Genomic DNA, 13,804 nt, shown 5'->3' on the forward strand with positions numbered 1-13,804 from the left:
ATGAAGAGACAGAGCCAAAGCAAAAACAATGCCAGTTGTGGATGGGAATGGTGATAGAAGCAAGCGCTGATGCTGTAAAGAGCAATATTGCATAGGAACCTGGAATGTCAGGTCCATGAATCGAGGCAAATTGGAAGTGGTCAAACAAGAGATGGCAAGAGTGAACATTGACATTCTAGGAATCAGCAAACTAAAATGGACTGGAACGGGTGAAGTTAACTCAGATGACCATTATATCTACTATTGTGGGCAAGAATCCCTTAGAAGAAATGGAGTAGCCATCACAGTCAACAAAAGAGTCCAAAATGCAGTACTTGGATGCAATCTCAAAAACGACAAAATGATCTCTGTTCGTTTCCAAGGCAAGCCATTCAATATCATGGTAATCCAAGTCTATTCCCTGACCAGTAACACTGAAGAAGCTGAAGCTGAAGCTGCAGGTTCTGTGAAGACCTGCAAGACCTTCTAGAACTAACACCAAAAAAGATAGGGGACTGGAACGCAAAAGTAGGAAGTCAAGAAACACCTGGAGTAACAGGCAAATTTGGCCTTGGAGTACAGAATGAAGCAGGGCAAAAGCTCATAGAGTTTTGCCAAGAGAACCCACTGGTCATAGCAAACACCCTCTTCCAGCAACACAAGAGAAGACTCTACACATGGACATCACTAGATGGTAAATAGCAAAATCAGATTGATTATATTCTTTGCAGTCAACGATGGAGGAGCTCTATACTGTCAGCAAAAATAACACTGGGAGCAGACTGAGGCTCAGATCATGAACTCCTTATTGCCAAATTCAGACGTAAATTGAAGAAAGTAGGGAAAACCACTAGACCATTCAGGTATGACCTAAATCAAATCTCTTACGATTATACAGTGGAAGTGAGAAATAGATTCAAGGGATTAGATCTGATAGACAGAGTGCCTGATGAACTACAGACAGAGGTTCGTGACATTGTACAGGAGACAGGGATCAAGACCATCCCCCCAAAATGCAAAAAAGCAAAATGGCTGTCTGAGGAGGCCTTACAAATAGCTGTGAAAAGAAGAGAAGTGAAAAGCAAAGGAGAAAAGGAAAGATATACCCATTTGAAAGCGGAGTTCCAAATAGCAAGGAGAAATAAGAAAGCCATCCTCAGTGATCAGTGCAAAGAAATAGAGGAAAACAACAGAATGGGAAAGACTAGAGATCTCTTCAAGAAAATTAGAGATACCAAGGGAACATTTCATGCAAAGATGGGCTCGATAAAGGACAGAAATAGTATTGATTTAACAGAAGCAGAAGATATTAAGAAGAGGTGGCAAGAATACACGGAAGAACTGTACAAAAAAGATCTTCACGATCCAGATAATCATGATGGTATGATCACTCACCTAGAGCCAGACATCCTGGAATGCGAAGTCAAGCAGGCCTTAGGAAACATCACTACAAACAAAGCTAGTGGAGGTGATGGAATTCCAGTTGAACTATTTCAAATCCTGAGAGATGATGCTGTGAAAGTGTTGCACTCAATATGCCTGCAAATTTGGAAAACCCAGCAGTGGCCACAGGACTGGAAACGGTCAGTTTTCATTCCAATCTCAAAGAAAGGCAATGCCAAAGAATGCTCAAACTACTGCACAATGGCACTCTTCTCACACACTAGTAAAGAAATGCTCAAAATTCTCCAAGCCAGGCTTCAGCAATACATGAACCGTGAACTTCCACATGTTCAAGCTGGTTTTAGAAAAGGCAGAGGAACCAGAGATCAAATTGCCAATATCCACTGGATTATCAAAAAAAGTAAGAGAGTTTCAGAAAAACATCTATTTCTGCTTTATTGACTATGCCAAAGCCTCTGACTGTGTGGATCACCACAAACTATGGAAACTTCTGAGATAGGAAAACCAGACCACTTGATCTGCCTATTGAGAAATTTATATGCAGGTCAGGAAGCAACAGTTAGAACTGGACATTGGACCATAGACTGCTTCCAAATAGGGAAAGGAGTACGTCAAGGCTGTATATTGTCACCCTGCGTATTTAATTTATATGCAGAGTACATCATGCAAAATGCCAGGCTGGATGAAGCACAAGCTGGAATCAAGATTACCAGGAGAAATATCAATAACCACAGATATGCAGATAACACCACACTTATGGCAGAAAGCGAAAAACTAAAGAGCCTCTTGATGAAAGTGAAAGAGGAGAGTGAAAAAGTTGGCTTAAAGTTCAACATTCAGAAAACTAAGATCATAGCATCGGTTCCCATCACTTCATGGCAAATAGATTGGGAAACAGTGGAAACAGTGACAGACTGTATTTTGGGGGGCTCCAAAATCACTGCAGATGGAGACTGCAGTTATGAAGTTAAAAGACTTTTACTCTTTGGAAGAAAAGTTATGACCAACATAGTCAGCAAAATAAAAGCACAGACATTACTTTGCCAGCAAAGGTCCGTCCAGTCAAAGCTATGGTTTTTCCAGTAGTCATGTATGGATGTGAGAGTTGGACTATAAAGAAAGCTGAGTACTGAAGAATTGACACTCTTGAACTGTAGTGTTGGAGAAGACTCTTGACAGTCCCTTTGACTGCAAGGAGATCCAGCCAGTCCATCTTAAAGGAAATCAATCCCGAATATTCACTGGAAGGACTGATATTGAAGGTGAAACTCCAATATTTTGGCCACCTGATGTGAAGAACTGACTCATCAAAAAGACTCTGATGTTGGGAAAGATTGAGGCGGTAGGAAAAGGAGATGCCAGAGGATGAGATGGTTGGATGGCATCACCAACTCAATGGACAGGCGTTTGAGTAAACTCCGGGAGTTGATGATGGACAGGGAGGCCTTGCATGCTGCAGTCCATAGGGTCACAGAGTCGGACATGACTAAGCGACTGAACTGAACTGAACTGAACTGAAGGCTGTGTATTGTCATCCTGGTTATTTAACTTATATGCAGGATACATCATGTGAAATACCAGGCTGGATGAAGCACAAGCTGGAATCAAGACTGCAGCGAGAAATATCAATAACCTCAGTTATACAGATGACACCTCCGTTATGGCAAAAAAGCAAAGAGAAACTAAAGAGCCTCTTGATGAAAGTGAAAGAGGAGTGTGAAAAAGCTGACTTAAAACTGAACATTCAAAAAACGAAGATCATGGCATCCAGTCCCATCACTTCATGGCAAATAGATGGGAAAACAATGGAAACAGTGACAGACTTTATTTTCTTGGGCTCCAAAATCACTGCAGATTGTGACTGCAGCCATGAAATTAAGACGTTTGCTCCTTGGAAGAAAAGCTATGACAAAGTTAGACACATATTAAAAAGTAGAGACATCACTTTGCCAACAAAGGTCCATATAGTCAAAGCTATGATTTTTCCAGTAGTCATGTATCAGTGTGAGAGTTGGACCATACAGAAAGCTGAGTGCCAAAGAATTGATGCTTTTGAACTGTGGTGTTGGAGAAGACTCTTGAGAGTCCTTTGGACAGCATGGAGTTCAAACCAGTCAATCCAAAAGGAAATCTGTCCTGAAGACACATTGGAAAGACTGATGCTGAAGCTGAAGCTCCAATACTTCGGCCACCTGATGCAAAGAGCCAGCTCATTGGAAAAGACCATGATGCTGGGCAAAATTGAAGGCAGGAGGAGAAGGGGATGACAGAGGATGAGCTGATTGGATGGTATCACTGTTTCGATGGACATGAGTTTGAGCAAACTCAAGGAAATAGTGAAGGACAGGGAAGCTGGCGTGCTGCAGTCCGTGGGGTTGCAAACAGTCAGACATGACTGAGTGGCCAAACAAAAACAACATTTTTCCCACTTTTGCTTTCTCTCTCTTGCCATATATATATATATATATATATATATATATATATATATATATATATATATATCTTGCTCTCTCTCTCTCTCTCTCTCTCTCTCTCTCGTATATACACACACACACACACATATATATACACACATATACATTTTTTGGCTGAGCCTTTTGAAAATAAGTTGCTGACATTGTTATTTCATTCAGAAATAATTGTATATGTCTCCTAACAAGGATATTTTCCCACATAAATCATGATATTATTGTTACTATTATTATTGTACCCAAGAAATGTCATATTAATTTAATACTAATATTTTGCATATAATTCCCATGTTTGTGCCAAAACTATCTTTTATGATTTTTTTGTCTTATCGAGGATCCAAGGAAGGTTTTACATTACCTTTGGTTATGCATTTCTTAAAATACAGAACACTCTCCTTGTCATTTTTATTGGTTGGTTTTTATAAGACGGACACTTGTTTAACAGTCCTGGTGTATTGTCTGATAGAATGTCCCACATTTTGAAGTTGTCATATTATTTCATTTTTGTAAGAATTGGTATGGGTAAGGAGTATGATTCTTAATAAGTATTTTACAACTTCACACATATAAACTGTTAAAACAAAAGAATTAATTTTATCCTGGAGAAAGAAAATGAGGCCTAGAATCATGTATCTTTAAGGATATCTTAAGGACATATCTTTAAGGACAAGTCATCAAGTTCTTCAAGAAATAGATTTTCTATTTGAAACAAATATAAAACTTGTGCTAAACTCTCTGTTAGGTGCAGAAAATAAAAAGATGTGTAAATTATGGTCCCTGCCTCCCTAGGCTCAAATGCAGGGCATGAGAAAAATACAAGGAACTGTGTAATTCAAGGCAGAGTCTGATAAGAGCAGTGGAAAACATCCCAAGAGAACAGAGGCAGGACAGATTAATTTCATCTGAAGGGACTTGTAAAAGTGTCATAAAGAGCTAGAATTTGAAGAGACTTAAACAATGGATATGTCTTTAAACACTTGAGCAGTGACTTGGAGGGGAGAAAGCCCATGAACTGAGACTAGAGTCACTGTGGATGCGTGGTAGAGTGAGAAAAGAAAAAAAAAAAGAAAGTAGGCTGAAGAAGGGTTTGGGTAGATTTTGAATGTTTGGCTAAATCTGAATTTGATTCTACGCATATTCATTCTAAGTATATCTACTGATGTTTTATATTTGGATAGTGTGTGGTACATGATATAGTTAAATCTAATTTAGAAAGAAGCTGTGTTAGAGTGTGCTGATTGGGGCAGTAACTAAACTTATAGCAGCTGAGATGCTACTGCAGAATCCAGATAGGCAGTAACAAAGCCTCAAGATGCTCGAGAACCAGGAAGAGGTGGCTGTTGATTGGATGTGGGGAGTAAGGGGAAATCAGATGTGATTTCTCAAAAGGATTTCTTTACCTTTAGGTGCAGTAAGAATTAAAATGTCTAAAATGTGTGCGTGCATGCTAAGTTGCTAATCCCATGGACTATAGCCCGCCAGGCTCCTCGGTCTGCAGAATTCTCCAGGCAAGAGCACTGGAGTGGGTTGCCATTCCCTTCTCCAGGGGATCTTCCCAACCCAGGGAACAAACCCTTGATTCTCACATCTCCTGCACTGGCAGGCGGGTTCTTTACCACTGTGCTGTGTGCTGTAATTAGTTCACTCAGTCGTGTCTGACTCTTTGCAACTCCATGGACTTTAACATGCTAGGCTCCTCTGTCCATGGGGATTCTCCAGGCAAGTATACTGGAGTGGGTTGCAGGGGATCTTCCCAACCCTGGGAATGAACCCAGGTCTCCCACATTGCAGGTGGATTCTTTACCATCTCAGCCACCAGGGAACCACCTAAAACATGTAGCCTATGGCTAAATCTAGACTCCAAAGCAAGCTCCCAGCCAAGTTTCCTGAAGGCCATTGGAAATTAAGTCAGCACAGTGCATCCTCTACCAAATGATGATTCAGGATTCTATGCAACAGTTCACCCAGAGACTTGACATAGTCAGCAGAGAGTAATGAGTGATAGGAAACAAATCAGGTTTCATTTCACAAGCTGAGAGACAAAGGTTAGACTTGGAGTCCTAAGCTCAATTATAGGACCAGGCAGATAAGTGAGTAAAATGGGTCAAAATAAGCAAAAACAACCATGCAAGCATACTGATAACCGATGACTGACCCTTAGCCGTGGTGTCCAGGAGACAATTATGGGTGGTGGGGCAGAGAGCAAACCAGAGAGGACACACCCTCAGGGTGGAGCTGCCAGCAGGTGGAGGCACTCAACCTCCTTCACGTGCTGCCTCTCAAGAATGTGCACTTAGGGTTCTTGAAATGGTCAACTTGAAAAGAGGAGCTGGAAACACAGTTTTAAATCACATTTGTAAATGTTTAGAAACAAAACAATAAACCAGACACTGTCAGAGACAAATAACCCATGTGAAGGAAGGAAGTGAAGTCGCTCAGTTGTGTCTGAGTCTTCGCAACCCCATGGACTGTAGCCTACCAGGCTCCATCCACGAGATTTTCCAGGCAAGAGTACTGGAGTGGGTTGCCATTTCCTTCTCTAGAGGATCTTCCCAACCCAGGGATCGAACCCGGGTCTCCCGCATTGCAGGCAGACGCTTTACTGCCTGAGCCACCAGGGAAGCCCCTTAATAACGCATGTGTGAAAGCACAGTTCAGCCTTCAGGTGGCAACGTCTGGGTTGGAGGCTAAATCATAACCAACAGGGTTTGAGGAAAGCCTCAAAAGAATTCAGAAAAAGATTTTGGCAGGGCTAGAAAATATATCTGTATTGATGAATGAGCAGACAGCTGAGCACAATACAACTGGTAGCAACTGGAATTCAAGTGGAAGTTTCTCCCTCACAGTGAATAATAAATATTACCTATATTTTGCCTCAATTCTGAGCTCTACTTCTCCAATTGCCTAAGATTTTCCAGTTCTACTAGGCATCCCATCTTGCACACATTTAATGGAGATTCATTATCTTGAGTAGCAATCTAATGCAGCTGTCCCTTGGATTTGTTTGGTATTAACATTTCCTAAGAACACCAGTAGATAAATGATCAGAGCTGAGCTGCTGTGGTTAAATCTGGGCATGTAGTGATGGGAAACTTGTCTCTCTTAAGACTGTCCTTGGTGAATGACCCCAGAGCCTTTTTACAGAGTGAAGTAAGTCAGAAAGAGAAAAAGAAATATTGCATATTAACGTATATATATGGAATCTAGAAAAATGGTACTGATGAACCTCTCTGCAGGGGCAGAAATAGAGACACAGAGAACAGACATATATACACAGCAGAGGTGGGACTAATAGAGAGAGTATTGAAATATATGCATTACCATATGTAAAATAGATAGCTGGTGGGAAGTTGCTGTGTAACACAGGAAGCTCACCCTGGTGCTCTGTGACAACCTAGAGGGGTGAGACTGGGGGAGGTGGGAGGGAGGTCCAAGGAGGGAGCATAAGGAGAGAACCCTAAGTCCACATTCTTGAGTGGCAGCACGTGTTGTTGCACTGTGCTCAGCTGTCTTGACTCTTTGAGGCCTCATGGACTGAGGCCCATCAGGTTCCTTTGTCCATGGGATTTCCCAGGCAAGGATCTGGAATGGGTTGCCATTCCTTCTCCAGGGGATCCTCCTGACCTAGGGATCGAACCCTCGTCTCTCACATCTCCTGCATTGACAGGTGGGTTCTTTACCACTGAGCCACCAGAGAAACCCCAAATTATTTTTTAAAAGGCTGTCCCTGAGACCCAAAGCTCTAGTTCTTGTATTCATACCAGCCCTCCTCTTGAAGTCAGAGTGTTCGTGGGCTTGTACTTCTGGAACAGATGCCTTTGGTGTTTCTATTCTTTAACAAGCTTGCTTCTCTTCTCTTTTTTTTTTTTTCATTTTAAAAAGATTCATGAATTGTTTTCAACCTGATTTTTATTGTATTTTTCTCTGTTAACAATAACCACTGTGGAAACTTGATGATTTCCTATCGAGTTTGGATTTATTTTTCTAAGAAGCTATGAAAGGACATTTTGATTTTTGTTTTTAAAATGATCATGTTGGCTGCTGTCAGGAATTATAGAGGGGCAGGAGTGGAAACCAGGATACCAAGGAAGAGATTGCAGGAATTCAGGTGAAAGATGACGGTGGCTTGGACAGAGTGTAAACAGTGAACATTGAGAGGAGTGGATGTTGCCAGGATATGTTTCTGAGACTTGATGGGACTTGCTGATGGACTGAAGTAATGGTGACAGAAAAGGAGAAATTAAGAAGACCTAGAGTGTTGCTTAAGCAGCTGGGAAGTGTTCAGCCGTGTTAGACTTGAGATGCCCATTTGAAATCCAAGTGGAGTGGCTGAGTAGGCAAATGGATACAAGAGTCTGGAGCAAGGAAAGGGATAACGCCAGGGCTGGGGATGCAGTTATGAGCAATGGTTATATAAAGCTTTTAAAACCATGAGCCTAAATGAGATGATCCAAAGAACATTCAGATAAGGAGAAAGGGGCCCAGCACAAAAATCTGAGGATTCCAGTATTTAAAAGCTGAGTTGAAAAGGGGCCAGCTAGAGCCTGACCAGAGCTGTCACAGAAAACTCCCAATTTCCAACCATGACTTACTTACAAAGATCTGCATGGTCTGACTGCCCACTCCTCCACTTCTCTCTCACCGCTCTTCCTACCACCAACTGCACACTAGCTCTCCTTGCCGTTTTTTCATTTCTTCCTCAGGGGTTAACACGAGCTACTCTCTTCCCTTCTCAAGACTGGATCTCCTCACAGCCTCACCGAAAAATGCCAAGTCCTAAATGTGGCCTTTCCACACCACCTAATATGAAGTGGTCATCCATTCCCTCTAGCCATTATCCCATTTTAATTATACGGGACGTGTCCAATCTTTGAACATTTGTCTTTCTGTCCATTTCTTACTACTGAAAGCTCCATGAGAACTGAGACCTTGTCTGTCTTGCTCACTGCGGTACCTGCCACACCTACAGCAGCTTCTGATACATACAAGACTTTCAGAGATGTGTGGATGAATGAATGAACAAACGTGTGGAGGAATTCTCTTTCTAGCAGTTCTACACACAATTATAGACACTACTAGGTCTTTGTCCACACAACAAAGACAAGAAAATCAGCTATTAAGATGTATGGCATCCCATGAGGAAAATAAAAAATCATTTTCTAGCACAAATTCATCCTGCTTTGGACTCTGGTTTTAAAGTTAGTTTTTATTGGAGTATAGTTGCTTTACAACATTGTGTTAGTTTCTACTGTACAGAAAAGTGAATCAGCTCTTTGTTTTAAACGTTGTGTCATATGGGGGGAAGAATCTATGTAGGGAAAAATCCAATGAAGAAAATCTTTGAAAATAAAAGCTGAACAAAATCAGACCCATTTTAGACTCTGGGTGCATGAAACAAAAACACACAGGATTCACAAGGTGGTGGTGGTGGAAGTGGGTAAGCAGGTGGTTGCAAGTTCTTTTCAGGACGGAACAAAATCTTTATTCTTTCAGTGTAGATGTTTAGTTAAAGGCTGTGGGCTGTTAGAGCTGGGAGAAACCTTGGACAACAGCCGATCCAGCTTTACAGAGGAGGCCAGAGAGGAGTGGCCACCTGCCTAACTTTCCAGTTTTTGCAGACCCAAGCCTGGACCAGAATGTAGGTCTTCTGAGCAACTCCCAATGCAGAGTTCTCTTCACTGGGCTAGGCTCTCTCCCCAGCTCTGAACTTATCAAAAAAATCTTTTTCAGAATTGGTAATCAGGGCAATTAAATTCTGGGTAGAAATACTCTCATGAACCTAGGTCACTGATCAGCACCCTAATCTTCCCTCTCCTCTGCCTTTTATTCCAATTAGCTCCTCTGTAGTCAATCTTCTTCCAGGCTTTTCCTCTCCCTGTCATAGTAACTCAGGGCTCAGCGCCATATTTCTCTGACTTCCAAGTATCCCCAAAGCTCTCATGGCTAACTACACCCAAACTTATCTCCTGATCTGACCTTACCACTGAATTTAGACTTGTATATCCAGTATAGGCTTCCCCGGTGGCTCAGTAGTAAAGAACCTGTCTGCAACACAGGAGACGTGGGTTTGATCCCTGGGTCAGAGTATCTCCTAGAGAAGGAAATGGCAACCTACTCCGGTATTCTTGCCTGGGAAATCCCATGGACAGAGGAGCTTGGCGGGCTACAGTTCATGGGGTTGCAAAGAGTCAGACATGACTCGGCAACTAAAATAACAGCGTCCAATACCTACTTATTTCCACTTTTAGTGTCTGTAGTGACATACACCTTTTCATTCCCCTTATGGGTTATTTGGCATTTTCTCTGTTTTTTTCTTCAGGATATTGCTAGAAATTTGTATTATTCATCTTTTCAGACTCAGTGGCTTAGATGATCCTCTACTGCATTCTATTTCTGCTCTTATCTCCTTCATCCTATTCTTGTATAGTTTCTTTAACAGGACACCTAGCTCATTTTTAAAATGTAAGTAAAGATTTAAAGCTATAAACTTTTCCTTGAAGCCTTTCTCTGCATCCTTGTAGGTTCTGATATTATTAGTTAGCTTAGTATTTTTAAATTTCTATCATTTCTATTTTCTCATTAAGTCTTCTCAGTGCACTAAATTTTTAGCTTTATCTGGAACCTCTATTTATAATAATGCTTTTGTCTTAATGGCATCTGTTTTGTCTGTATAATCACACTAGCTTTCTTTTAGTATTTTCCTGATTACATTTTCCCATTCTTTTATTCTAACTTTTCCATGTCCTTATGTTTTCTTTAGTATCCTATATTTTAATCCAATTTGATTATCTTACTAGTGGGTTTATCTCATCTTACCTTTTATTTCCATATCATACTATTTGGTTCTCTACTTGGTCTTTTTTTGGCCTTTCACTTTTAACTGGTAATTCCATCTTTCATCTAACAACATGAGAACTTTAATATATTCTCATATTCTTTGGTCATCTCCCATTCTGTGTTGATACTGTGAAGAATTTCAGTTCTAAATTGTTATGAATATACTTGAAATTTAATATTTTTCTTTACCTTTATTTTTTAATTCTTTTTAAGTTATCAATAAGCTATCACTTTTCATCTCAAATCTCAAGCATCTCCTGGATTTCTTTTTTTAGTATTTTCTTCAAAAGTGTTTTTAATTTGCATCTTTGGGTAGAAAAATCTTCTGAAGCTTCGAAAGTCTGAGAGAACATTTATTATGTCCTCACATTAGAGTAACTATCAAGACATGAAATTCTAGTTTCAAATTTCATTTTCAATTTCATATTCTTGAGCTGGGAATAGTAATCTCCAAACACGATTAATTAAACTATGCTAACATCCTAAAATCAAAACCTTACAGTGATTAAGCTTTGTAGAATATTTAAGTAAAAAAAAAAAAGTCCACTTTTTGTTTCAGAAATGTATATATGTAGAAAATATCTGAAAATCTATTCTTCAAAAATATGGAGTAGCTTTCACTAGATGGAGACATTAAAGTAGTTTCTTGTTTCCTTTTGCTTTTCTGTGCTTACTATATGCAGGAAATGTAAGAGATGCATGTTTGATCCTTGGGTCAGGAACACCCCCTGGAGGAGGGCAAGGAAACTCCAGTATTCTTGCCTGGAGAACTCCATGGATAGAGGAGCCTGGTAGACTATGGTCCGTGGAGTCACAAGGAGTCAGACACGACTAAAGTGACTTAGCATGCATGCATGCATCATGAAACTATTTACTCTTAGTTTTTCCATACAACTTCTGTTTTATAATTTGAAATTTATAAATCAAGAAGTTCTATGATCAATCCTTTGCAGGTATCACTCTTTCAATCCACATTCCTTACAACTCCCTGGAGGACACATCATATCAATTTATCTTTATGTCCTTTCAATGATTACTAAGTGCTCAACGAATATAAAGTATAGACACATTACATCAAGATGCCAAAGAATGCATCTCTAGGATAAAATGTGACTGTCTTCTACATGACATATTTAAATTAATCACCACAACAATGGGATTCTTTAAATTAGAACCGAATGATTAAAACAGATAACTTTCTTTTCAGAAGTCTTTCTTTAAATAAAGTCTTTTCTTTTAATCCTAATGTATAAAACAGACAAAAATAGAGTCATGCTAGTGGGCGTAGGGGGAGGAAGGCAATCCTGTCCACTTAACCTTCTTCCTTGTCCTTCATAGGCTGCTGCACAGTTTGAAAATTACAGTTCAAATCCAACTGACCCTATGCACCATGTCAGAGCTACAAAAGAAAGCAAAAGTGCACTCAATTTAACGTTTATTTATTTAGCTATTTTTTGCAACTATAAATTACAATCACTAGTACACCTGTAATTCTTTATAGTGTGTTCAACTAAAGAATAAGCAAACACAGCATAGGTCAGTTTAAAAAGAAATCACAGTACTTCTTAGTATAATCTGCAAAAGAGGGGAAAAGTCTTGGACCCGCTCCTTGGAAATAAATATCAAGTAACCGTAAAAATATTCAGCCATTTTCCAAGTCTTCAGGGAGGTTCATGGATGGTCCCAGGCAGAACATCAGAGTTCCTCTTTGAAATAGCCCAGCTTTGCCAATGACATCTCTTTTCTCAACTGCATAACTTCCCAAAACATTTGGTCAACTACACAAAGAGAAAAGAGGGACACATAAATCATAAAATATCATCTTAATTATTTTTGTTTCAATGAAAATTTAGGTAGCTGAAATGCCAACTGGACATTTCTAATGATGTACCTAATGCTTAACATCCTATCACTGTTTCACACTAACTTTTCCATGTACTTCTGAGCATCCCAGTTTTATTAATAAATACATTTACTGATTTTACGATCACAATTTGTTAGATATTATCAATGACTACCATTTTAGTCCAAAAGAAGGTAGACATTTCAGTGTCCTGAGTAACTGGCAATGTTGCTGCCTTCTTGAGTAACTATTCTCAATGTTCAATTGTACAAGAGTTATTATCTCACTTATGGATCTTCTTGCTCTAATTTGCTATATCTTGGCCATTTTTCACTTTTCATTAAAACTAACAGAGTAAACAGGAAAAAAGGAAAACATGAGACAGTCCAGAGAACTTAATAACATTCTTTGTAATGACAAGGAAAGATTCTGTGTATGGCTCAATTAGAAATAAAACTAAATTCAGAGGATACGCTGTAAATTTCTATTATCTCTGCTTCTGTAAGTCCCCTCTATTAAGTGGGGGAAAGTTGGCTCTGTTTTAGATTATAAAAGGTCTCCCTCTGACATATGATCAGATTAGACTGATTTAGATCAGTGGTTCTTAACCAGGGAGATTCTGCCCCCCAGTGTGCATACAGTAACATCTGTAAATGTTTTTCATTATTCGCACCTAGTGAGTAAAGCCCAGGGATGCTACTAAAACATCCTACAATGCACAGGACAGCCTCTCTCAATAAAGAATTATCTGGCTTAAAAGAGTAATAGTACCAAGGCTGAGCAACCCTGCTTTATATTTAGCTGCCTTAAATCCTTTTCAGCACAAGGCACAGATAATAAACAGAATGTAAAATCAATAATAATTTACTACAAACCCATTCAATATAAATGTGTACTAAAGACTGTGAAATAAAGAAGTAAGAGAAGCCAGAGAAGACATCACTTTCATCACTATCAACCCCCACCACTTATGATCCTTTCTTCCTGTTTTCATAAAGTAGAGTACTTTTCATGTGTCCCTGACAACTTGGCACAAATCATCTGTTCTTAAGCTTAAATAGTATTACCTACCAATAGACAATTTTAAAGATTTCCATTTTATTAAAGTCAGAAAAAGTCAGTTCAGTCGCTCAGTTGTGTCCAATTCTCTGCGACCCCATGGACTAGAGCATGCCAGGCTTCCCTGTCCATCACCAACTCCTGGAGCCTGCTCAGACTCATGTCCATCGAATCAGTGATGCTATCCAACCATCTCATCCTCTGTCATTCC

General features: G+C 39.7%; 1 protein-coding gene across 4 annotated transcripts in view; it reads right to left on the bottom strand.

Moving 5' to 3' along the window:
• Positions 1–12,139: 12,139 nt before the first annotated feature.
• The window catches only part of RAB3IP (RAB3A interacting protein), a 67,395-nt gene continuing 65,730 nt past the window's right edge, over positions 12,140–13,804 (bottom strand). For all 4 annotated transcript variants that reach the window (XM_068970612.1, XM_068970610.1, XM_068970611.1 and 1 more), the window contains exon 11: positions 12,140–12,469. In XM_068970612.1, coding sequence (XP_068826713.1) covers positions 12,387–12,469 — 83 coding nt within the window. In that variant the 3' untranslated portion in view covers positions 12,140–12,386. The remainder of the gene's footprint in view (positions 12,470–13,804) is intronic.

The sequence above is a fragment of the Capricornis sumatraensis genome, chromosome 4, assembly GCF_032405125.1.
Source record: "Capricornis sumatraensis isolate serow.1 chromosome 4, serow.2, whole genome shotgun sequence".
NCBI lineage: Eukaryota > Metazoa > Chordata > Mammalia > Artiodactyla > Bovidae > Capricornis > Capricornis sumatraensis.